Source organism: Lepisma saccharinum, chromosome 26 (genome assembly GCF_977018435.1).
Source record: "Lepisma saccharinum chromosome 26, izLepSacc3.1, whole genome shotgun sequence".
Classification (NCBI taxonomy): Eukaryota; Metazoa; Arthropoda; class Insecta; order Zygentoma; family Lepismatidae; genus Lepisma; species Lepisma saccharinum.
The window spans coordinates 7,209,964-7,237,603 of NC_139254.1; the positions used below are offsets into that span (position 1 = coordinate 7,209,964).

At 37.5% G+C, this 27,640-nt stretch overlaps 1 protein-coding gene across 1 annotated transcript in view; it reads left to right on the forward strand.

The window, feature by feature from the left end:
- The window catches only part of LOC145979449 (uncharacterized), a 215,684-nt gene that overhangs the window by 24,377 nt on the left and 163,667 nt on the right, over window positions 1–27,640 (forward strand). The window contains exon 2 of the mRNA XM_083112352.1: window positions 20,497–20,598. Within this exon, the coding sequence (XP_082968478.1) occupies window positions 20,574–20,598 (25 nt within the window). The 5' untranslated portion in view covers window positions 20,497–20,573. The remainder of the gene's footprint in view (window positions 1–20,496; window positions 20,599–27,640) is intronic.

The following is a 27,640-nucleotide window of genomic DNA, read 5'->3' on the forward strand; positions in this document are numbered from 1 at the left end:
TTTTCTTTCACTCTCTCTCTTTGTGTCTGTATCAATTCTCTCTCTCTTCTTTCTTTTCCGCTCAGTCTTTTTGTTCACTCTCTATCTCTTTTCTCTGTTTATTTTCCATTTCTATCTTTTCTTTTCTTATTCTCTTTCACTCTTTTTCTCTTTATTTTCCATTTCTCTCTTATTTCTCTCTCTGTCTCTTCTCTCGTTCTCTTTCACTCCTTTTCTCTCTGTCTCTTCTCTCTTCTCTCTCTTATTCTCTATCATTCTTTCCCCTTTTTCCATTTCTACATACTATCTCTGTCTCTTATCTCTTATTCCCTTTTACTCCTTTTCTCTCTCACTGTCTCTCCTCTCTTCTCTCTCTTATTCTCTATGATTCGTCTCCTTATTTTCCATTTCTCTCTTTTCTCTGTCTATTCTCACAAATTCTCTTTCCCTGTTTTTCTGTTTATTTTCCATTTCTCTCTCATTTCTCTCTGTCTCCTATCTCTTATTCACTTTCATTCTTTTTCTCTTTATTTTCCATATCTCTCTTATATCTCTGTCTCTTATCTCTTATTCTCTTTGACTCTTTTTCTCTATATTTTCCATTTCTCTCTTATTTCTCTCTCTCTCCTATCTCTTATTCTATTTCACTCCTTTTCTTCTCTGTCTCTTTCCTTTCTCATTTTCTATCATTCTTTTTCTCTTTATTTTCCATTTCTCCCTTTTCTCTCTCTTTCGCTTCTCTCTTATTCTTTCACATTTTTTCTCTTTATTTTCCATTTCTCTCATTTCTCTGTCTCTTATCTCTTATTCTCTTTCACTGTTTTTCTCTTTATTTTCCATTTCTCTCTTTTCTCTCTGTTTCTCTTCTCTCTTATTCTCTTTCACTCTTTTTCTGTTTATTTTCCATTTCTCTCTTTTCTCTCTTTCTCCCTCTCCTGATTCTTTTGCTCTTAATCTCTTTGCACACTTTATTCCTCTTTTTATGTTTATTTTACATCTCAGTGAGATGTAAAGACATGGAAACAGACAGGGAAAAGGAGAGAAAGTGAATTAAGAGACTTAGAGGAAAAGAAAGAGAAGAGATAGAGACGAAAATTGCCTCCCAAGAGGAGTGGTTTATGTGTCACATTCTTAAGCCACATATCACACCTCCGTGACGGAGTGTTTAGCACAGCGCGCTATGACGACAGGGGTCCCGCATTCGAATCCCGCTCTGTTCCTTGAAAGTCTCCTTTCATCAATTTCATCATATCATCATCGCCGCGATTAGCAAAAAGTGACAGAAAAGCGACTTAAAATAACCTAATTTGGCAACAACAAACGGGTCTCTCCCAAGCTGACGAAGAACAAAAGAAAGAGGAGACGGAGAAATAGAGAACATAGTGAGATCATCTCACATAGGGTGACCATAATATTTTTATCCAAAAACAGGACGTCTCAAGGAAGTCGGTTTTCCTCCTCCTGAAAAATCCGCAATCATAAAACTATTATCATTATTAGTTAAACTAGAAAATATAGCATTCACCAATTCATTAGCAATTTTCTTTTGAATTTGTGTCGAGACACAGAAATTTGAATTTTTCGTGCAGTCCCGCATTGAAACTACATGTACGCTTCTTGGCAAGGGCGTCGTGAGGGGGGGTCGAATGGGTCGGTGGACCCCATCTGGAAATTGATACCGTTCATTTAAATATGCAACAAGAACTAAACTTCGTTACTCTCATTGTTAAGAACAAAAATAAAGTTAATTTAGTTAGTGTTCGAACAGAATAATCAAAATAAAAATGCATAAAACTTCGAGTGAAAAATACAGGATCAAGGTTATATTCTACCATTTCATCCAAAGAACAAATCGTTCCACAGGTTTCAAAATTCTAATAATTACAGTTGTAGGTGAAAGGTCACACAACAAACTTTATGAAAATAAATCCCCCCTAACATTTAAAGCCTTTTCTTGAACGTGCAAAAATTAATATGAAAATGCATTTCAGATACCAACTGCGTCAAATGCAAAAGAAATAATGGGTAATAGTTGGGCCTCCCCGATGGCGCAGTGGTAGCGTCGTCGCCTTGTAATCAAGGGGTCCCGGGTTTGATACCCGGCGGAGGCACATAGTGATTCGGATCCCAATTTAAACTGTGGGTCCAGTCCCAATTAGCCTTACTGTGCATAAAGTGGACTTAAAACGCCAACTCAATCAATTAATTGGCCAAGGAAACTTACTTTCTGGATGACCCTTTATTTTACTTCGCTTTTGGATAATCGCGAAGATGGGGATGATATGATGAAGTTGATGAAGGGACACTCACGTAGAACATCCATGCCCAGGTTCCAACCCGGGACCCCTTGACGTCGTGGCGTGAGTGATACGCTAACCACTCCTCCACGGATGCCGGCTAACCCTCAATTAATCCAAAAACAACTTCAGTAGAAAAGAGTTGGAATCGTCTCGTAATGTTAGCTTAAAAATTGCGAACCACAATTTGTCATAGTTAACATAGACGCAACCGAGAGGTCGGAAGTGGCGCCTTCTTAAAATTGTAATCAAAATCGTTTCCCAATACCATTGTTATATAATAATTGCTTACGTAACATTGTTGAATATTAAGGAGACGATTTCGTTAATTGTTGGGTCGTGGAGCGTGATCTCGAAATGAGGGCTACATAGTGTACAAAAGGCAACAAAAAACAGATGAGGCATATCCGCTAGTTAAAGCACGTTTACCTGGAGGGGTCCAGAAGAACACCAAGGAAATCTGGAATAAGTCCAGACATGTTGCTTAAAGTGCAGTGTAGCCAGCACCTGTGAGACAACAAGTTTGGGAGATTGATTGAGTTTATTTTACTTCGCGTTTTGTGCCTCTTGGCTAAATTGCGAAGATGGGGATGAGTGATGAAAGGATGAAATTGATGAATGGACATTGACAAACCACCAAGCCCAAGCGGGATTCGAACCCGGGACCCTTGGCGTCGCAGCGCGATGTGCTAACCACTCGGCCACAGGGTCCGGCAACAAGTTTGGGAGAATAATGTTCAGAAACATGGGAAATTAGAATGGTTTATTTCGAGTTTAAAAAAATCACGAAGCTTGTTATTTTTATTGTTAATAAGAAATAAAGTTATTTAGTTAGTATGCGAACAGAATAAGCAAAGTAAAAACGGCATTTGATCGAAGAAATTGAATGTAGAATGCAAGAATCAGGTTTTATTTGTTTATTTTATTAATTGTATAATATCTTTTTGGAAGGGCTAACGCCCCCACCCCCTCCTTTACAATAATTCCTGGCGACGCACATGTGTCAGAAACTGTTCAAACGCTGTATTTCCCCTTGCCTTCCAAATTGTTTCAGGAAACTTTCCGATCAGCTTGTGACGTTCCCTGGTAAAAATTATCACGTCACGCTAACCTGGCCAATCACCATGCAAGGTAGAGTTATGGGACTCTCCTTAAAATATACACTGAAACTTCTCAGGACGTGATGTTTAAATGAAAAACGTATATCTTACTTTATATCCATTTAATAAAAAAAAGAAAACCTCTCCCAACTTCTTTATCCTCTTTAATATCGGCACCAGGTGTAACAATTGTATTTATTATATTTAGATTTTTCCATGATATTAATATAGACATATGAAAATTATAAATATTCAAAATGTATAACTTGATATAGTCACCAGATATAACAATTGTATTTATTATAAATTTTAGATTTTGCATGATATAGATGTAGATATATGATGTATATGAAAACTGTTGCATGCATGACTTATGTTTAGGACACTTGGTGTAGAGCTGGTATACTGTTAAAACCAATATAGTATGAATGAATGAACTTTATATCCATGGTTTACTGAAGCCTTTGTATCACTATTAATATATCCATCTCAGTACAACGATCTTTTAAAAATATTATTTTCCAATATTACAATCCTATTTTGTGTAACAACCACTTGCATTTAGATACTATCCCTACAATAGATTTATCTCGTTAGATCCTGGATATATCTAGAAGCTTCTAGAAACCGGAAATAGGCCCAGCTTCTGGTACAGATGCCCTAAAACCATAGAAAACTGCGTCAACGGCTTTTCACTAAGATTTAAATTATGATTATTGAGCGTAGTTATTGTTGAATATGGATATTTTTATCACCAAACTGATTTATAAAATATAAATCTAAAATATGCTTATTCAAATAAATTGAAAGGTTATAAATTTCACTAACCAATAGTCTGATTTAAGAGTAACTTGCGGCATTTTAAAGATAATAGTTATTCTGTTGCGCATATTCAAAGTTCAATAACTATGAAGTCATTGATAACAAACAAAGACAGTAAACAAATAAAACAATAGCAGAAAATAAACAAGGTGCAATAAGTAAGCAGTCTCTCCGTATTGGGAAATGGCCCAAAGCCATCCACCTGATCAAATCCATCCTCATCATGCGAAACGATTTATGAGATCTGAAGAGCCTTTCCCTAATTCCATTCTAGGCAATCCTTTCGTGCAGTCATAATGCGTTCATCCACTTTTCTCCGACACGCCCATGCGTATCCAGCCCTGCGTGCATTAAAAATTCCACGCATTTCTCTTCTCCCAACCTTCGCGAGTTCCATTCCCACACATTCACACGTAACGTCTTCTTCGAGAGTTCCTTGACGCGTAACCCAAGGCCCAGTGACCGTAGCTTCCTATCCCGCCCTGCAATGAGCTATTCTAAGTTGGAGAAGGATTACAAAGTGATGTTCCTTGCCCAGAGGGTAATTACCCTGTCGTGTCTCAAAACATCCTTAAAATTCCCTCTTTCAAAGCAACAAGTACAAAAAAGAAATACCGATTTAGGCTTGAAACCTAGATTTTGTTCCAGGAGGGTGTACAAACGATTTTATGGAGTTTGAAGGCAAATTCACCTTCAAATTAGGCTTGAGATAACGCTTTTATGCGTGCATGTCGCCAATCAAATATTGCATGTTAATGGGAGATAGACAAATGTTGTACTATAGATATACAATATATATATATATAATTCATATTATATTGTACAGTGGGATCCATGAATATTACCGTGCAAATTGTCCATCACCATGTTCGTGCACTTTATTTGACCCAATAAGAGCTTCAAGAATTAAAAGAAAACTCAAAACAAGCTGTTGACAACTTCTGCACCAGCATACATAAAAATCCATCGCTTAAGAACACACAGGATGTAAGAGAAAAATTAATGAAAATAGTCGTGGACAATTTGCACGGTAATACTCATGGATCCCACTACATAATATATTGTATATAATTCATATATTTCCTTCCTATTATACGTTAAATTTACGAAATTTATTTTACCTTGACGAGTTGTCATTATAAATTAAAGTTATAATTTGAAAGTTTTTGAACTTTTCATTAAAATTAATAAGCTAAATTTAGATAGAACCCCCCTCCCCATTCCAAAGAGTTGACAGGAACTAAAATTACTTTAGTTACCTTTCAAAGTAAGTAACTCTAAATGAGTTTTTTCAAGATGAATAACTGAAGCTGAGTTACTTTTCAAGATGAATAACTGAAGCTGAGTTACTTTTCAAGATGAATAACTGAAGCTGAGTTACTTTTCAAAATGAATAACTGAAGCTTAGTATCGTTTCAAATTGAATAACTGAAGCCGAGTTACTTTTCAAGATGAATAACTGAAGCTGAGTTACTTTTCAAAATGAATAACTGAAGCTTAGTATCTTTTCAAATTAATAACTGAAGCTGAGTTACTTTCAAGATGAATAACTGAAGCTGAGTTACTTTTAAAAATTAATAACTGAAGCTTAGTTACTTTTCAAAATTAATAACTGAAGCTTAGTGTTTTTTTCAAAATGAATATCTGAAACTGAGTTACTTTTCAAGGTGCATAACTGAAGCTGAGTTACTTTTCAAAATGAATAACTGAAGCTTAGTATCTTTTCAAAATGAATAACTGAAGCTGAGTTACTTTTCAAGATGAATAACTGAAGCTGAGTTACATTTCAAGATGAATATCTGAAGCTGAGTTACTTTTCAAAATGAATACCTGAATCTTAGTATCTTTTCAAAATGAATAACTGAAGCTGAGTTACTTTTCAAAGTGACTAATTGAAACTGAGTTACTTTAAAAAATGAGTAACTGGAACTTAGTTAATTTTCAAAATAAGTAACTGTGGAGTTTCTTTCAATACAAGTAACTGTAACGGAGTTACCTTTTAAAACGAATGATTGTAACGGAGTTACTTTTCAAAATGAGTGACTACAATGCAGTTAACGTTTCAAGACGAGTGACTAGCTATAACGGAGTTACTTTTCAAAACGAGTGACTGTAATGGAGTTACTTTTCAAAATGACTAAAAGAAGCTGAGTTCTTTTAAATAAAAGTAACTTTAACGGAGTTATCTTTCAAAATGAGTAACGGAGTTAGCCACTGAAGACTGGTATAGTCTCTATCCGAAGGCGCAGTGGTAGCGTCGTCACCTTGTAATCAAGGTGTCCCGGGCTCGATCGTGGTTCGGATTCCACTTTAAACTGTAGGTCCAGTCCTGATTAGCCTTACTGTGCATAAAGTGGACTTAAAACACCAAATCAATTATACGTTAACCATTTTTTAGAACCGCCCCTGCTCCAATCCTAACTTGGAGGGTTTAAATGCGGACAGTTGTGGGTTCGACGACCTGCGACAACATGGTACGTGACTTGGCAGGGCACGGCCGGAACATAAAACATTCGGTGCCTCAGATCCCGGGGACTGATGGTACCCCCTCTCCACATATCGTTCCGCTCTGCTTACAGCGCCATTATGGCGACGGCGGCTGGCGTGGAAAGTGAGAACATGCCATAGTGACCTTCAATGGAAATCGCTGGCATTCCCACAGCCAGGAGAAAGCTTTAGCGGTCGTTTTCCTTTTTTACCATCCTCAGAGAGTTTCCCGACGTTTTCTGCGGCAACGAATGTAACGTGTGGCCAGTGCCTCCTTATAATAAAGGCCTGCGCAGAGAATCTTTGTTTACATACGTCATCGTTGGTAGGTCACGAAATCAGTGCCAGGGAAGAAATGGGGATGCTTGATGACCCACTCTCAATATCCAAACATGCAATATTGCTGATATGACTTAACCATACCTTGCCGTACGAGAAACGTACTTGCCTCAGGGGCGGGGGGCACAGGCCCACCTTTTTTATCACTAAAATTCAAAGAAGATCATTTTGTTATTGATTCACTCTCCCTTCATTGTTTATATAGGTGTAGTTGTACATTAATCATAATATTTACGAAAATTACAACATTTAAAAAAAATATTGCACAAGTGTCACACTCTCACTAAACTTGGAAAAAACATATTAATGTCGCATAAATGCTTTTGGTGGGGGGAATTTATATACGTCCACTTACATAGTCAGTATAATAATTACAAAAAAGAACATTATCAACCAATTGCACACTATTTTAGACATGAATGTCATGTCGGAACCTGCAACGCCAGGGGTCCCGGGTTCGAATTCTGGCTTGGGCATGGACGTTTGTGATGTCTATTCATCAATTTCATCATATCATCACTCATCCCCATCTTCGCAAATTAGCCAAAAGTGGCACAAGAAGCGAAGTAAAATAAATCAAATAAAAAAATATCATGTCCGAACAAACATCACCAGTGCGGGGGGGGGGGGGCTGATAGGCTAATAGGCCCACCACACGAATTTTGCCTCTATTTAAGTTACCTTTAGGATTTTTGAAGAAGAGTAACATAAATATTGGGAAAACTGTAGGAAACAAATTAATTTATTTTCATTTTTTTTAAATATTAAGAGTTGAAAAATCGAAAAAATAATAGGAGGTTGGCCTGACAGCTCCCCCGTCGGGTAAGCTAGGGTTAATATGAGATCCTACCCTTCTTCAGGCACGCAACTGTGCTTAAAGTGGACTTAAAACACCAACTAAAACTTAAACAAAACGGAATAATTGGCAACAACATGGTTTACATTACTTAGCTACATTGTAAAATTTGCAACGATTTCATAGCGTTCCGTTGTTTGTAATGAAGTGTCACTTTAATTTGGGCACGGCTTAGTTTTGCCCACGGTCTAAAATAGCTTTTCGGATTCTTACATATCTGTCATTATTCACTGTTCGAATTGAAGAAAATGCAGGGGAAACTTCAGAACTACTGATCAGTGGCAGCGATTAGGGGGCGTGGTGGGGTAGTTGCTCCCCCCACACACTTTTTGCCCCCGCATTATGGCCTCTTAATGCTAAGCCTTCTTTACAGAGAAAAATTAAACTGTCCTTGCGCCCCCGTTTTAGCACCCAATAGCCGCTACTGATTTCGGTAACAGTTTCATACATCGGAGACACATTTCTTCAATTTTGCGCAAGAAACTACTTACGGAAATTAGTTTCTCGAAGGTTTACAACGTTCGTCGAGGTATTTTCTTTCATCGCGGAATATATTTGACCGGGAAATCATGTATTTTTCAAGAGAAATATCTCACCGACGCACAATTGCCATTGCTTTCATTTGCTTGCCCTACGACAACCGGATGCTGCGTTCGTTTGATGACGTAAGCCCCTGTCAGTGTTTCCAACCCCCCTTTTTTTACTGTGGTTGCCTAACGTAACCAAACCTAACCTAACCTTATCGGAAATGGTTCGTGGGGCTATCCGTCAGCTACCCGTGCATAATGTATAATTTCCACCGGTGACGAACACGAAAGTAGGTATTTTTCGGTGAAGAAGGTTGAAACACTGCATACCCACAACGTGAGTCAAGATGTGCCCGCCATATTGTGTGTTCCGGAAGCGAAGAAAGGAATAAAAAAAGCACTCAGAATGTGAAAAATTGCGTTTGTTTCGTGTAAAAAGCATAATGGTACCTTGAACTATGTTCCGCAATACACAATTGGTAAGTACGAACCACGCGAAACACAAAATATCCGATTTTAATGTGTCTCCGATCTATGAAACCGGTACCCTGATTTCAATGTATAAATTATTTGTTGCAGCACGGTGTCTTTTCTACAGCCTAATATCAGAAAAAAAATGTCACAGGAAAATCGTCCCTGTAGGTAGAGTCCGAAAAAGGACTCCTTTGGGGGAGGAGGAAAGTTTTTTTTCCGCGGCTGTTTTGTTGTACATCTTTCGACTTGGCATTACGTAGAAGCAATGAAAACTGTTTGAGGAAATGTAATACAACTTTACAACATGCCCATGGGAAAGACAAAGTTCTCCTACAAATAACTATACTCCGTCCCAGCTACCTGTGGAGCAGGCAGACGAAAGCAAGTCTCTGCGCAAGTAGTGACGCGAGACGGCTCCACCAATGAACACGTGAGAGGAACAGAATTGCATGGAAGAAAGCGACTGAAGTTACCAGCCTTCCCAGCAGCGTCTACTGCTTCGCTCTAGCCAATAGGTTTCCTTCGCTTCTCTGACGCTGTGCGCGGCCTTGCTCTGAAGCTGAGTTACTTTTCAAGATGAATAACTGAAGCTGAGTTACTTTTCAAGATGAATAACTGAAGCTGAGTTACTTTTCAAGATGAATAACTGAAGCTGAGTTACTTTTCAAGATGAATAACTGAAGCTGAGTTACTTTTTAAAATGAATAACTGAAGCTTAGTATCTTTTCAAAATGAATAACTGAAGCTGAGTTACTTTTCAAGATGAATAACTGAAGCTGAGTTACTTTTAAAAATGAATAACTGAAGCTGAGTTACTTTTAAAAATGAATAACTGAAGCTGAGTTACTTTTAAAAATGAATAACTGAAGCTGAGTTACTTTTAAAAATGAATATCTGAAGCTTAGTATATTTTCAAAATGAATAACTGAAGCTGAGTTACTTTTCAAGATGAATAACTGAAGCTGAGTTACTTTTTAAAATGAATAACTGAAGCTTAGTATCTTTTCAAAATGAATAGCTGAAGCTGAGTTACTTTTCAAGATGAATAACTGAAGCTGAGTTACTTTTAAAAAAGAATAACTGAAGCTGAGTTACTTTTCAAAAATGAATAACTGAAGCTTGGTATCTCTTAAAAATGAATAACTGAAGCTGAGTTACTTTTCAAGATGAATAACTGAAGCTGAGTTACTTTTCAAGATGAATAACTGAAGCTGAGTTACTTTTCAAGATGAATAACTGAAGCTGAGTTACTTTTTAAAATGAATAACTGAAGCTTAGTATCTTTTCAAAATGAATAACTGAAGCTGAGTTACTTTTCAAGATGAATAACTGAAGCTGAGTTACTTTTAAAAATGAATAACTGAAGCTGAGTTACTTTTAAAAATGAATAACTGAAGCTGAGTTACTTTTAAAAATGAATATCTGAAGCTTAGTATATTTTCAAAATGAATAACTGAAGCTGAGTTACTTTTCAAGATGAATAACTGAAGCTGAGTTACTTTTTAAAATGAATAACTGAAGCTTAGTATCTTTTCAAAATGAATAGCTGAAGCTGAGTTACTTTTCAAGATGAATAACTGAAGCTGAGTTACTTTTAAAAAAGAATAACTGAAGCTGAGTTACTTTTCAAAAATGAATAACTGAAGCTTGGTATCTCTTAAAAATGAATAACTGAAGCTTAGTTACTTTTTAAGATGAATAACTGAAGCTGTGTTACTATTCAAGATGAATAACTGAAGCTTAGTACCTTTTAAAAATGAATAACTGAAGCTGAGTTACTTTTCAAAGTGATTAATTGAAACTGAGTTACTTTTAAAAATGAGTAACTGGAACTTAGTTAATTTTCAAAATAAGTAACTGTGGAGTTACTTTGTATACATGTAACTGTAACGGAGTTACCTTTTAAAACGAATGATTGTAACGGAGTTACTTTTCAAAATGAGTGACTACAATGCAGTTAACGTTTCTAGAAGAGTGACTAGCTATAACGGAGTTACTTTTCAAAACTTGCGGCCTTGCTCCACAGTTAGCTGGGACAGGGTATAAGTTGGTACCTTCTTTAGCATTTTCTCTTTCTTTTCAACTGATAGCTGCACTGAGCTCATGACTCGAAGTGAAATGTAAAAGGGCCGGATATTTCTTTATTACTGCCGACACAGGTTGATAAGTAGCCACGCAACAAATGTCAAACATTTTGTTAATTTCTGTCATAGTTGTTGCCACTGCTTCACCATCCTCGAACAGATCGTTTTGATTTTTGCGGTTTTGACTGAACATAAAGTAAAGATCATCCATAAAAGATTGAAAGCAAGGATGTTAAAAGGTCCATGAACCCATAAATTCTAATGGGTTCAATTGGGTTCCGCTGCAGGACCGGAACCTTTTTTATCGCAAAATTTAAGTTCGGTACAAGAGTTGCGTATTGTATCATTAAAAAGTTCCAGGACCGTATTTAAATTAAGGCGGAAAAAAGGTTTCTGGACCGTATTGAAATTCATTCGGGAAAAGAGGGTTCCTGGACCGTATTTAAATTTAGCTGGAAAAAACGTTCCTGGACCGAATTAAAATACTTTACAAATAAAAAGGTTCTTTACGCTTCAGAACCCATTTACGGTTGTCGAATTTCTCTCCTGGACCGGAATTGAATTTATTTAAAATTCCTGGACCTTTATAACAACCCTGATTGAATGTGCTATGACTGTCATGCCATCCCGAATAATAATAGAACACTCATTCATAAAGGGGGGGATTTTCTTTCCCTGGTTGGGAATGAAAATATAAATGTAGAGCCGTGGATGAAGAAAGTAGAAGGGGGAGAAATTCCCTGGCTTCCCCCCTTTATAAAGCTTATAAAGGTGCTTAGAATTGGAAACAACAGACTCACACATCGTCATTTGCTGCAAAGGCTAGATGTGTATGTGTCGTGTATGTAAGGCTGTTTTAAGTATTCGGCACATTCTTCTCGAATGTACCCATGGACGTCCGCAGGATTTTTTCCAGAGAGGGGCAAGGAAGGTATTTTTTTTTCAGGGGGGGCAAAGAAGGCACATTTTCCCCAATAATAGTGTTGTTCCCTCAAAAAAACATTGCTTAAATTGGAATTTATCATACTCATGCAATAGTTAACACATATGATTGTGGCTGGAATGAAATTATATGTGAAAAATTATAACTTTTGGTTGACTTTCATTTTTCAGGGACGTCCATGAATGTACCAATTTTACTTTCCTCGCAGAGAGTTTTAACCTTCCCAACGATTGATCATCCATCTTTGAAGATGATGACAGCGTTTTAGCAAATGTTTGTAGGTTTCTGAGAAGGGCGAACCTTTTACACTGTTTCTGAGAAAAGTTCTTAGCTTTGCCTTTCTAATGTGTGGTATGTGTCCTATACAGGGTTGCTACGCGTCTGGGAAAACAGGGAAATGTCAGGGAATTTGACCTGTCAGGGGAAAATCAGGTAAATGTCAGAGAATTTTGCAGATTGTCTGGAATTTACGTGCATTTTAGAGTCTGCAAGAGAAAAAGTTGCAAAATGAACAATCAGTTCACTTCCACTTCTGGATTTGGTTCTTGTGATTCAACTCCCAAAAAAAAATTCAGTTTAGAAACTTGTTTCTTTCGTTCTTATGATTCTCAGTCTTGTACAAGATTATGGTTTCTTTCGAATTTCTGTAATATATTTTCACTTTTATAATACTAGATATTAGAAAGAATATCAAAGGAAAACTTGCAGTCCAAATATCTGATTGATAACTAATGTACATTGTCAATATAATCATAATTATCGGAAAGGTTGGTGAAGATAAGGTTATCGTCTATTATTTTATAGGCATTTTCTATAGAATTCCTGTACGCAACAAAAATTTCTCCAGATGCTGTGTACTTAGAATGTAAGCAAAAAAGCAGAATTTTCTACGACACTATAAACATGTAGTTTATGAACTTTTTCTGTTTTTATATTCTGGAGATCTGTTTTGGTGCCTCTGTTACCTTAGCCTGAAGGCTAGATGCACGCGATTGTAGCACCCAAACATTTGATACCGATTGAAATTTTGCATTTTACTCTTCCAATTTTCACATGTTCTTGTGTGCATAAAATGAAATATGCTAAAAAAAAAAAGTTGTGAAACTGAATATTCATAATAATGAACAGATTATATATTTAATTGAAAAATACAAGGTTCAAAAGCAAAAATCATGAAGTTAAACATGTCCTGGAAAAATTTCATTTTTGGACTGGAAAACCTGGAAATGTTAGGAAATTTCAAAATCTTTACAACCTTTTTCAAGGGGCTCTTTACACCCTTTTTTTAAATTTTTAAGTTACAGGTTTTTGATAAGGGTATATTTCCTCGTATACATACTTAAAAGGTTGTATAATGTAGACACGTGCCGAAACCACCCCACGAAAAATAGTATATCAATCAATCAATAACCTTGAACATTTTTGCTTGTTTTTCAGTCTAAAAAGTTTTTAGGAAATGAAAATTATTTCATCCCAATTATAGTATTTTTAATTTTATTCTCAAAGTATGAGAAATTGGTTGCATTTAGAGAAAGAGTGCTGATAACTTTTTATATGTTAAGAAAATATAGTGTGTCCATGTTGATTAGTGTAAAATATATGTTCCATGAATTAGTGATGCATAAAATGCAATATGGCGAATTTCTTCTCACGAAGTGTGATATTGTGCTAAATTCTGATATTCAGTTGACAGTTGAAATTTCTTGAAGTTTTTCTGTAGAAGCATCGTTTCCTTGACTCCCATCTGTTTTATAGTTGTGGTAATGGCGTAGTGCGATGAATTGGTTTCTGTTACCTCTGCAACTGTCGCTCGAGGTTCGATCTGTGATGGCAGTTCAGTTACGAACTGAGTGTTGTGGTCCTTAAAAGGGCCGTCAGAATTTTGGTCCTAAAAAGGGCCTATCATTAATGATATTCATTTTACTGTATAATTAATATAAAGTAACCTCTATATATTGAAATTGGGATCCCTCCACAATAAGACTGTGAAAGTATAAAAACTACGAAAACGTTCATAATTTTTATCTTTCAGCCTGAAGCGTATTAAAATACAATATTGGTTAGTAACCTGAGTAGAGAAGGTTACATTTCAATAATTTCACAAGAGACTAGAAGTTATCTGACACACTGGCGCCATCGCACGACATAAAAGGAAGTTAAAAAACGACCAAGTGTAGTAACGACACTAGAGCCATCTTCAGTTGACCACTCTCACTCAAGTCCCGCTATTTTTGTTGTTTTGATCTGTTTTACGTAATGTCGGACGATTTCAGTGACGACACTAGGCCGAAACGAAAGCCGATGATAAAATTTGAAATATATGACAGCGGTTGGCCGCGTAGCTTTAAGAAAGCAATATGTATGCACAGGAAGACGTATGACGTCATGCACTCTTAAAAGATCCCGTTCACTTCTGCCCTGCCTGTCGCTCTCTTTAGATTCGAAACTGAGCCTTGAAAACAGCCAGAGTGGCGTTTCCTGCGGAGGGGCAAGGGTAGCTTAACATGAAATAGTCTTTGCACGCCAAAATACAAACTTTCAGTATCATTTTAAATACAGCGATAAGTAAAACACGCATAAACAGATAGAAAGAGTGGGAAAAAATTAAGAGAGGAAAGAGATAGAAACTAAAAAGCAAAGAAAAAAGAGCGAAAAAATCCGTGAAGACAGCCCCACCCATAACGGCACAAATTATAAGACATATTCTAAAAATTAGTGCTATCAAAATATGCAATCCAAAAAAATTTCCTTTCATGCGGGTTGATCAGCACTAATTTAGCACTAAATCTTGGCGTGGGATTTAAACATTTTGGGTGTTGTGGGTGCTGCTAGCTTCACAGGCGGCACAGATCAAAGGAATCAATAAATCTCTAATAACTTGCTTGTATTAATAGCACTAATTGTTCATTCATGCGGGTCGATCAGCACTAATTTAGCACTAAATCTTAGCACATGCTGTAGGTGGGGCCACCGTGAAGTTAGCCTCACCCAGAATCTTTTTCATTTTTCTGGTATATTAAAGTAGCACTAATTTTTTGGATTGCATATTTTGATAGCACTAATTCGGCACTAATTTTTATAATATGTTTTATAATTTGTGCCGTTTTGTGTGGGGCTGTCTTCACGGATCTATAGGGAAACAGAAGAAGAAGAAATAGATGAAGAAAATGAGGAAGAAGAAGATGGAAGACGAACGAGATAAAGAAAGAAATCGAGGATAGAAGAAAATGAAAGACGGATAGAGAGTGGGAGTAAACAAAAGAAAGAGGGAAATAAGATAGGGATGTAGAGGAAGGGAGAGAAAGAAAATTGATACTAGAGGAGGAAAGAGAAAACGATTGGAATAAAGCGATAGTATACAGAGAAATAAAGAAAGAAGGAAAAAAAGAGAGGGTAGAAAATAGAGATGCAAAAAGGTGAAAGAAGAAGGAAAAATAAAACGAACTAACCCCCGGAACAGCTTAAGTTTGCAGCAACGTTTCTCATATATAGACCCAAACGTGCGCGCAGAATTTACTTCCTCTACAATATTGTCGATTTTCTCACTGTCTGTGATATGAACAGCTCTGCGGTTGAGGCAAGACTTGCACAGGATACCCTGAGCGCCGTTCTTGCGTGTATTAATACATAAAACCTGCTGCAAACTTAACTTGTCGCGGGGCTTAGAGGAGGAGAGAGGAGCATGTATACAAAAACAGAGAGAGAGAGAGAGGACTTCCGTGGCGCAGTGCTACCAGTTAGGTGGGATGCCGGGGATTCCCCCCCCCACACACACACGAGAATTGTATCCCTGTCAAAAGAAAATTATTTTTAAATATGCCAGGGATGTTTTTATCCCCTGAGAGAAAATGGAAGAGTATGTCCATCCATCCAATATATATATATAGCCCCAATCCCACCACTCACTCACTGACTCACTGACATAAATGTTCTCCATGAAGGAAGCCCCGGAGGCGAAAAACGCCCGATTACGACCCCCCCATGAAATCGTCCCAAAAGGCCGAGAAAATTCAAAAATCTCTCAATCGGCCCTTCCTTAAGGGTGAAAATGCCCTTTTCTCACGTCCTTAGCAACCGTTGCCACGGGCATTTCTTTTGCACACATTGTTTCCTTCAATTCTTAATTGTCCAGCTACATTATATTTCTCACAGATAAGTAACACACAGATGAATCAACTCCTGGTTTTGAAAAGGTGCCTGAAACAAGGGTGACATCTACATAATAAGAAGTTTCAGCCCAGATACAATTACGTATATATTGTTATACTCAATGCGTAAATATCTGCATCGTGCTTGTTTCAACTAAATGTTTAGGGGGTATAATGACATGCAATTCCTTAGAGCTTGCCGTGCTTGTTGTTCACCATGGAAACGGACGTTGCTAGGGAACTTAAAGAAAGTTTATTTTCACCCCGAATGCTACTGTAAGGGAATTATGCTAGAGTTTTCGATTGATTGATTGATTGATTGATTTGGTGTTTTAAGTCCACTTTGTGCACAGTATTAGAGTTTTCGAATTTTAAAATGTGAGCATCAGAATTCATTGCAGAGGAGAGATAGAAATTTGCGAAGAATGAAGGAAAACATTTCTTTATTTCAATTATGTTTAAAAATGTAAAACTGACTACAGAAGTAAAATGTTACTTTTCCAATTTAGTGTCGCTATTGAATTCGTTTACATAAAACATCTAACTAACTATCCTGAAACTGTTATTACTTACCCAGCTTATTATTAAGAAAGAAACCAATAATATTTTGATTATTTGTACATATTACAGCGCATACACACATAAATTTACGTTCAAAACTTTCCAAATAAGCGATCCACGTCGGCGAGCGCACGAGACGTGGCCACAGGCCACGTCGAAAGTGCGCGAGTCCAATATATATATAGTCCCAATCCCACCACTCACTGACATAAATGTTCTCCATGAAGGAAGCCTCGGAGGCAAAAAATGCCCGATTACGACCCCCCATAAAATTGTCCCAAAAAGCCTAGAAAATTAAGAAAATGCTCAATTGGTCCTTTTTTAAGGGTGAAAATGCCCTTTTTCACGTCCTTAGCAACCGTTTCCATGGCTTTCTTTTTTGCTCACATTGTTTCCTTCAATTCTTAATTGTCTAGCTACATTTCCCACAGATCAACAGCACACAGATGAATCAACTCCTGGTTTTGAAAAGGTGCCTCAAACAAGACTGACATCTACATCAGAAGTAGATTCAGTCCAGATACAATTAGTGAATTAGATATTGATATACTCAATGCGAAAATATGTACATCGTGCTTGTTTTAACTAAATGTTTAAAGGTATAATAAGAAACAATTCTTTAGAGAGTTTGCGGTGCTTGTTGTTGTCCATGGAACGGACATTGCTAGGGAACTAAAAGAAAAAAGTTTATTTCCACCCCGAAAAATACGGCAATTGAGTTGTACAGTGGGATCCATGAGTATTACCGTGCAAATTGTCCAATCACCATGTTCGTGCACTTTATTTGACCCACTAAGAGCTTCAAGAATTCAAAGAAAACTCAAAATAAGCTGTTGATAACTTCTGCACCAGCATACATAGATATCCATCGCTTAAAAACACACAGGATGTACGAAAAAAATTAATGAAAATAGTCATGGACAATTTGCAGTGTAATACTAATGGATCCCACTGTACTAGACTTTTCGTATTTCAAAATACGAGTGTCTGAATTTATTACAGAGGCAAGGTAGGTGTTTGAAGGGAATGACGGAAAACAATTGAATGGCTTATTGCAGAAAGGGACCTGAGTCACTTTTGCACAATTCTGAGAAAAACAATGAAAAATCGTATAATATTAATAGTGTAAGAAAGAAATGTGCCGTTCTTGGCTCAAATATTCAATATAATGAATAGTTAACTTTGCAACCCTCAATGCACCCCCCTGCAGTATGCTGCTAGACACAGTGGAGATGAAAAAATTAACTCCGATACCTCAAAAATGTGACTCAGGTCCCTTTCTGCAATAAGCCATTCAATTATTTTTCAATTACGTTTAGAAATGTGATAATTACAAAAGACGCAAATATTGCTTTTCCAATTAGGTGTCGCTATTGAATTCGTTTACATAAAACATTTAACTAACTATCTTGAAACGGTCTTTACTTACCCAGTTTATTATTAACAAAATAGACAATAATACCATATTAGAGCCCGTACACGCATGACGTTACGTTCTAAACTTTTGAAATAAGCGAAGCACGTGGGCGAGCGCACGAGACGTGGCCTAAGGCCACGTCGAAAGTGTGGGAGTCATTTTTCTAAACTTCCTTTTAAGTCGTGGGATGGCGCTAGGGTGTCATATAACTTCTTGTCTCTTGTGAAATTATTAAAACGCAACTTTCTCTCCTAAGATTACTAGTCGATGTCGTATTTTAATACGCTTCACGCTGAAAAATAAAAATTTTGAACGTTTTCATAGTTTTTATACTTTCACAGCCTTATTGTGAAGGGATCCCAATTTCAATTTATAGTGGTTACTTTATATTCATTCTACAGTAAAATGAATATCAGAATTTAGCTCAATATGACATATTCATTGGCCATATTGCATTTTATTCATCACTAATTCATGGAACATATCTTTTACACTAATCAACATGGACACACAATATTTTCTTAACGTATAAGAAGTTATCAGCACTCTTTCTCTAAATGCAACCAATTTCTCATACTTTGAGAATATAATAAAAAATACTATAATTGGGATGAAATAATTGTCATTTCCTAAAAACTTGTGGATTAAAGAAGGACACGATTCTGCAACTGATCAATTCCGCCGAGCTGCGACTACATCAGCTGTTTCCCGCTTAAGTTTCCATGACAAAGTGCTGATATTTTACATGTATTAATATGTTCACAAGCAGGCCCGTACCCAGGATATTTTTCAGGAAGGGACCAGATCCGTGTTTATATAGTAGCGGCTCTTTGGGGGGGGGGGGGTGTCTGGGGGCACCCAATCGCCCAGTTTTGGCACCCAATCGCCGATACTGGCCAGATTCGAATAGTACTGAGTTTCGCAAATTATATATGTTTCCAAATTTCCTTAATTTTGTTATACCAGAACCATTGAACAGACATGATAAGTCTATGTTTTGAAAATAATATATCTATAAATTAAATTATACGCATTAGAAATTATTATTACAATATAGAATTCTAAATGTGATGTAACCTATAGCCCGCTACAATAGCCTCCCCCCCAAAAAGAGGGAGAGATTTTCACCTGGTAGTAGCGGTGATTGGGTGCCAAAACTGGGGGGGGGAGCAAAGACAATTTACTTTCTCTTAGTAGACACGTTTGAGTTTTTGTTTTAGGACCACCTTTATGCACAGATAGACTAATTGGGACTGGACCTACAGTTTAAAGTGGGATCCGAATCACTACGTACCCCCACCGGATCTGGGTAGACCAGGCTTAGCATTAAGAGGCCATAGTGCAAGAGCAAAAGTGGAAATAACGGGGCGGGGGGTAACTGCCCCCATGCCCTCCAATCGCCGCCACTTTGGTATCCTTGCATCAGGGGTTATCAAACTAAAATTACCCAATGTCGCGGACTGCCTCTCTACACAACAAACACATATATTTATGCAAGGATGTTATTTTCGTAGCTTTTTACAGGTTCACGTTTAAAAATTTCATGGCTCAAGGGAGGGGGCATGGCCCCCATGGTCCCTCCTCTGGGTACGGGCCTAAGAAACTTGTAGGTAGGTTACCCTGGACATTAAGCTTGTACTTGGGAATATAAATTTGGTCAAGTTTTCGGAGTTGTTAGTTCAATAGCTCTTTTTGTGTACGAGTTTTGAGTAAGTGTATCTAAATTACGTTATTTATTAATACCAAAAAGTTACAGAATTGTCACAGTTACTAATTTCAAAAAAGTTAGTGAGTTACAATTACAGTTGCTCATTTCAAGATGTAACTGAGTTACATTACATAACTCCCCTACATATAAGATCCACTATAATTAAAAACTATTGAAGAAATATATATAACTAATCAGGACTTACTAACTCGAAATAGTAACTATTACTTGGTGAATGTATTGTAAGTATCTCGTTACTTCCAATAACCGATAAGTTAAACAAAAGTAAAGTGTTCCCCTGTGCTTTGCACCACGCCATGAAGGCGTATAGGGGGTGTGGAGTTAGGCCACATACTTTCTTGATCACGGCCGAGGGTGAAGTGATCAGCACCACGCCCCTGGTCGCCTTTACCCCCCCCCCCCAGAGTTTCCTGCAGGTACCACACTTTATACGACGCTGACACTGATAGCAACAAAAATGTGCATTTATTTGTAGTCAAATGAAAAGTGCATATTTTTGAAAATATAATGCAATTAATTGAAGGAAAGCATTGGATAAATTCCATCATCATAACACCTTGCACTTCCTGAAGGAGGCAGTAGATCTTAAGGTCAAAGGATGAGCAGGTTTGACCTTTGACACCTTTAGAAAGGTCCTGCGTTGGCTTTCGTTCATTAGCCACCTCAACACACTGACCAACTGACCTTCATAAGATTTTAATGCTGAATTATTTTCTTGTTTTTTTGCTTCCAGGACCAGGCAACGAGAGTTTTGGAGCGCATCCGGTCGTCAGCAAACCCACCGCCTTCTAACTACCAACCAATGCCACTATGCGGTTGCAGACACAAGTCCTAGGTGAGTGAATGAATGCTTTTATTGTAAGCGCACGGAAATTGGTGGTTCTGTTGGAGTATCATTAATAGGGAAGGGATTTTAATGTGCAGCACCTTTCATAAAATATAGCTGTTTTCATACCGATCGCTTGAGATATGTATTTTACGAAATGAAATCAAGTAAAATGAGTACACGTTGTTGCACATTTTTGTGAGATTACCACAGTTATACCCTTTTTACTCCCTCTTTGATGCTTCCGTCAGCATCTTTTTCCTTCCTTTTCTTTCATGTTTTGTTAAGAAATTGAACAGAAAAATAAACGATTTTCACACTTCTTAAGCAGCTACATAAAATCCTACAGTCTCATCTTGTAGAGCAGAACGAGAGGTATGAAATGGTATAATATAATCATTGCAGCTCCAATAGTTCCCAAGATAATGAAGAAAAACCCACGAAAGAAAACACGAACTTCAACAAAACCTATTCGGCAGAACCACAGTTCTCTCAGCGGTCCGCGCGCAACCACAGTTCTCTATGAGGTCCGCGAGCATTATATACAGAAGGCGCAGAAAAAGAAAGGCATTTTATCACCATCTTTTTTAAAACATTTTCAGAACATATTTTTTCCCTTTCCCGACCATAATTTTGCACCATAGAATCCCTTCCCTACTCATAATAAATATAACTAAAAAGGAGGAACATATATGAGATAGAACGCAAACTGAGAAATTTATGACAAATTATCTTATTAAAATAAATTATTATTGAATATTTTTGGAGAACGGCAGTTTTGTTACACACAGCTAATAGAAAATCCGCTAATATTTCTTTGTTGATATGCTGATATTATTGCAATAATTTTTATTATTATATTTCAATTAAGAGAAATGTAGGGGATGCGAAGTGTGAAACAAAAGTTGGGTGAGATCGGAATTGTACTCCTAGCGCCATCTATTGTGTTGAAAATTGTCCTTTGGAAAATTCAACATTTCGAATATATGCTGATGATTTTAACGATCATAATTTCTATACCACTAGATATAATATAATTTTTGAGAATATTGCTTGAAAATAAACTTTAATCTTCAGTAAACACACTTCCGAAATATTAGTTTCAGAAATGATAGTGTAGTAATAGTTTTAAAATATGTGCTAAACTTTAAATCGATGAGGTCGACGATATGTTCAATATGTTCCTGCGCTCGTGAACGTACTGTATCTAGTGATATCATAGGCGCAACTTGGCTGGGGCAAAGGGACACTTGCCCCCTCCCACACCAAAATGTATTTTTTATTTTACTTTAACAGTTACTTTCTGGTGGAAATTTTATTACAAAGTAATTACACCCAATCAATGATCATTAATTGTTGTATACTACAGTATTTTTAGGCGTATAAGACGCACTTTTTTCCCTTTAAAAATAGGCCTTACGCACCAAAACTCAGTCTTTGATTACCTTCAAGGAAGTTTCTGAATGAGTCAAAGCTTCATGGAATGCTGTGAAATGTAAGACAGTGGTTAGGCCATTCATTAAGAAAGTGTGGCATTAGTAATGCACTGGATGGTATAGACGACAATATTTGTTGTATGCGGACTCAGATTCTCGTGTAGAAGAGGGTTCAAGTGATTCTGCATTTTGCTCTAGAAATGAATGTCTGGGTTTTGACAAAGATAATTAAAATGTATTCTTTCCTAGTTAGATTAAGTAAGTTATAAGTTAAAAATAGACCTACACAATACTTTATATTTGAAATACTGTAAATCTATATATATAAAAATGGAAGTATGTTTGTTCCGGCATAAGTCTCGAACGCCTGGAGCAATTTCAACCAATCTTGGTACACATATCACTTACAAACTGCAAAGAAATATTGTGGGGGTAATGTACCTCTAGCACCCCTAGGCGGTGGGGTGGGGTTGGGAAGGGGTGACATGTAAAAATAATCGAAAACGACCGATATTAGTGTGGAATCAATAGTTTGTGGGGTCGGTAAGATGAATAGTGACACTCCCAATGCAGTTCAACTCCAAGTTCATCATCTATCGGCATGGGAGTGAGAAGGGGTGAAAAATGACTTACATTAATGTCGAATCTATAGTTTTCGGAGTCTCTAAGCTAATTGGTGACATTCAAGATGACATTTGAGAGAGAGAGAGAGAGAGCGTGAGAGAGAGAGAGAGGAAGTGTGAGAAAGGGAGAGTGAGAGAGAGAGAGAGAGGGAGGGAGAGGGAGAGAGAAAGAGAGAGTGTGTGTGAGTGAGAGAGTGAAAGAGAGGGAGGGAGAGGGAGAGAGAGAGTGTGTGTGAGAGAGAGATAGAGAGAGAGAGGGAGGGAGAGGGAGAGAGAGAGTGTGTGTGAGAGAGAGATAGAGAGAGAGAGAGGGAGAGTGTGTGTGTGTGAGAGAGAGAGAGAGAGAGAGGGAGAGTGTGTGTGTGAGAGAGAGATAGAGAGAGAGGGAGAAAGAGAGAGAGAGAGGGAGAGAGAGGGAGAGGGAGAGAGAGTAAGGGAGAGGGAGAGAGAGAAAAAGAGAGAGAGGGAGAGAGTGTGTGTAAGAGAGAAACTTGATTTAAGATCGCCATGTTTCTCCCCCGGAAAACTTTAATAGAAGATTGGGATAAATAAATACCCGGACAACGCCGGGCAATCAGATAGTTAATTATAATATTCAGTGATAAAGCTTTTTTCTAAAGAATGTGCACAGAAAGAGGGCGCATCTTATGTGCCGGCATGTACGGTGAAGACCTACATGAGTTTTATTTATTTTTCTGGTACAGAAGTCTTCATATTGTTACTATTAATGGCCATTCATTAACAATTAGGTGTTAACAATTTAAATGTTGTAAAGTAACTGTGATAACATTGCTTCTATTGCTAGAGCAGAAGGGTTGCTATCACGCACTTAAGAGAATTCTCAAATAGCATCCCCCACCCTTCTCCAATTTCTACTTTTAGCCTTGGTGGACAGTAAGTTTTCATTCCTTACCCTTCAGCCACGGAAACACGTATTTTGCCTTCTGATATTATTATTATGACAAATCATACAAGTGAAACTGAACTAAAAATTCGTGGGCGTTGATCACAAGTTAAGATTCGAATCAAGTATTGGTCTTCATCGATGGCGTAGTGTTAGCATCGCCTTGTGACAAGGAGTCCCTGGTTCGATACCCGGTGGAGAGACATAGTGGTTCGCATCCCACTTTAAACTGTGTGTCCAATCCCGATTAGCCTTTTTTTGTGTATTTTGGGACTTTTTCACGACCCACAGATATTAGAGATCACTTCATATGCTGTCTTCCAAGCAGTCTACATTCTACACGTAGACTATTTTATACACGTAGATTACGTAATCTATGTAAACAACATGGCGAAAGGTGATAACTCAGCAAAGGGCTCCGTGGAATTAAAAGAAAATTATACTGCCTATCAGTTACCGATGTGTAAGAAGAATTTTTCATACTCTTTCTTCCAAATTCGAACTTTTTCTCATCCGGGAAGAAACGTAACAGGAAATATTCTAGTGTTTTATGGGGAAAAGATCACTTTTGCCTCACGACTGCCATCTGTTGTTGTTTTTTGCATACTATTTAACTTCTTCAATAGTTGATAATAGAAGATAAGAGAAATTTTGTTGTAAATAGGATTCTTTTCATTTCGTTAGGAACCAATATAGTTGAAAATGTCACTTTCCTTTCATGAAACCCCTAAAAATTAATTTTAATGCACTTTAGATTGTGTACGTAGTCTATGTAAACTACAACCCAATGTAATCTACGCGTAGATTACGTGTAGACAACTCATGTAGACGTAAACTTATAGTCTACGGCACATCACTGCTTCCAAGGCACCCCTCATCCATGTCCTCACTCTACACCATTCAAATTGCATTAACTTTTTCCTGATATCTCAAAAGGGCAAGTGCCCCTTGGCCTCCTCTGCTGGCGTCCTTGCCCACAACCATTGTTACGTACACCGGTAAAGTTAAGATAAAACAAAAAACAGTCGCCAAGTGATCCATTTCCTCCCAGGCACTTATTACACGCGTGACACTAGTCCTCATTAGACACGGCATGTTACGTAAGCACTGAGGCAATTTCTCACTTGGAGTCCACATAATATAGCGGAAGGAACCCTGCGGGAGATTGTGGGCGTGTCGTCAGCATATGACGGTTTCTAGGTTTCTGCAGTTACACACGTGAACAATCTAATTTGCAGTAAACACCGTCTTGCTTCCTTATGGTGACTGTCTAATACAGGACGATTCGCGTAACCAAGGACGTTTCAAGTTTTTCTCCGCTGAGGGATGCAGCCCCTTCTCCCCCTCCGCCGCAAACAATAAAGACACATAGGGGTGTAAGCAGTGATGTGCCGTAGACTATAAGTTTACGTCTACATGAGTTGTCTACACGTAATCTACGCGTAGATTACATTGGGTTGTAGTTTACATAGACCACGTAGACAATTTAAAGTGTATTAAAATTAATTTTCAAGGGTTTCAAGAAAGGAAAGTGACATTTTCAACTATATTGGTTCCTAACGAAATGAAAAGAATCCTATTTACAACAAATTTCTCTTCTCTTCTATTATCAACTATGGAAGAAGATAAATAGTATGCAAAAACAACAACAGATGGCAGTCGTGAGGCAAGAGTGGTCTTTTCCCATAAAACACTAGAATATTTCTTATATTAGGTTTCTTCTTAGATGAGAAATTGTCCGAATTTGGAAGAAAGAGTATGAAAAGTTCTCCTTACACATCAGCAACTGATACGCAGTATAATTTTGTTTTACTTCCACGGCGCCCTTTGCTAAGTTATCACCTTTCGCCATGTTGTATACATAAATTACGTAATCTACGTGTATAAAATAGTCTACGTGTAGAAGGTAGACTATCGTTGTTTACGCGTAGACGCCCTGCTTATGGTGACTGTCTAATACAGGACGATTCGCGTAACCAAGGACGTTGAAAGTTTTTCTCCGCTGAGGGATTCAGCCCCTTCTCCCCCTCCGCCGCAAACAATAAAGACACATGGGGGTGTAAGGTGTGACCCTTTGCGTAGACATCCAACTGTCAACCTCACGTAGTTTTGATTCTTTTGACTGGATTTGATTTATTTTACTTCGCTTCTTGTGCCACTTTGGGCTAATTTGTGAAGATGGAGAGGAGTGATGATATGTTGAAATTGATGAATGGACAATCACAAATACCCATGCCCAGGCCAGGATTCGAACCCTGGACCCCTGGCGTCGTAGCGCGATGTGCTAACCACTCCGCCACGGGGGCTTGCACTTCTACGTAGTACAGCCTGGACTGCAAGCGAGGATCTGCAGTCTGGACTCACGACCAGTATAATCCTCGTAGGGCCTGTGTGTTTGTGATTGTCCCTTCATCCCTTCATCTCATCATCATTCATCCTCATCTTCCAGATTCGCCAAAAGTGACAGAAAAGGGAAGTGAAATAAATTATATCAAAATAAAGAAAGAAAACAAAAATTTTAAAAAACATAAATAGGCCAAATTTGCACATTTTGTATATTAAATGTAACCTTTTCCTCCAGAAAATATTTCCCGCATTCCTTGCATCGTAACTTCCTGTATTGAGAGCATTTGGCATATTTCATTCATTATCCATCCCTTGTCCATATTTCATGTATTAGCCATGCTATGGATATTTTGTACACATATTCATTATTCATATTGCATGCATTGGATACAGGGGCGTAAATAACACACCCGCAACCCCCGCTGTGCAGTAAGAATGTTAAGATAAGCAAGACCGATAGTTAAAAAAAAGTTTTCCTTTAAAATATATTTTCAACCAAACATATTTAATTTTTTCAACTGCAAACAGAAAATGTTAATCACTAGAAAAGTTTGTGAAAAACCAGATTAGAAGAAAACCTTCATTACATGAATAGTTCAAGTCATTGATTACGTCGCACAAGAGTAGTCGACAGGCAAGAACATTTCGCTTTTTTACCGTGTTTTAGCTATTGTAGTCAATCAAGTAAACAATAGATTTCAGAGTATGAAACAAACAAAGCTTCACTTTTTCAAGCCCCACCGCCCTAACGGAAAACCAACGAACAGTGAAATCCGCTACTAATTTCTGGGATAAATATGAAGAAAATGTACCTTGCACTGTAGTTAGAGAAATAGTTTGTTTTCGGGACTTAGTATCAACTGAAATCAAAAGATGTCGATCATCAGCAAAGTGGCAGAATTCGTCTTGATATAAAACAATATTCTGGGTAGCAGCATTCCTGACGTATGCACTGTTTACATGCTGTGTTTGACCCTGCCTGTGACGTCTTCATCAGCTGAGAGGTCGTTTTCCAAGCTAAAATTGATCAGAAATTACTTAAGAAGCACAATGGCAAGAGTGAGAGTGAGTGAACTGGCGCTGTTAAGCATCGGAAGCAATAGGGCTCGAAAACTGGACTTGACGAAACTAGAACAAGAATTTGCTTCCATCAAGAAACGCAGAGAACTGGTAATGGACATTTAAAAATATCTAAAAATATCGTAATTTTTGTAGTAACAGTATATTTTTTACAGTTTGTTGTCTAAACCTTTCGCACCAGTTTTTACATTTATTCAAATTTCATGAATGTATTTTCATATTTGTATATCTCTAATATAAATGTAGGCGTGAATTAAGACTTTAGAAAGGAAAGCTTTATTAAAGAAAAAAGTAGGGCCACACAGTTGAAAGTTGCGGGGGGGGGGGGGGGCGCAGTCCATGTTAGTTACGCTTCTGGTTGGATACATGCACTATGGTCATATTTTATGTATTGTTCACATGACATGCATTGACCACATGTTGAGTGATGGATTTATATGCAGCATTTTCCATTCAGCATAAATTTGGCACAAATACAATTGTCTTGTCTGTATGGCACATACATTGGAATTATGTACAACCCCCTGGCAGGGGCGCCGACTTGTCAAAATTATTGGGAGGCTCTGATCACTGAAATAAATTAATGAATGACTCCCTCCCTCCCATTTTAAAGTTTTTGCCTCAGTGTTCGGAATCTCGTAAAAGCCCATGAATTCCTCAAA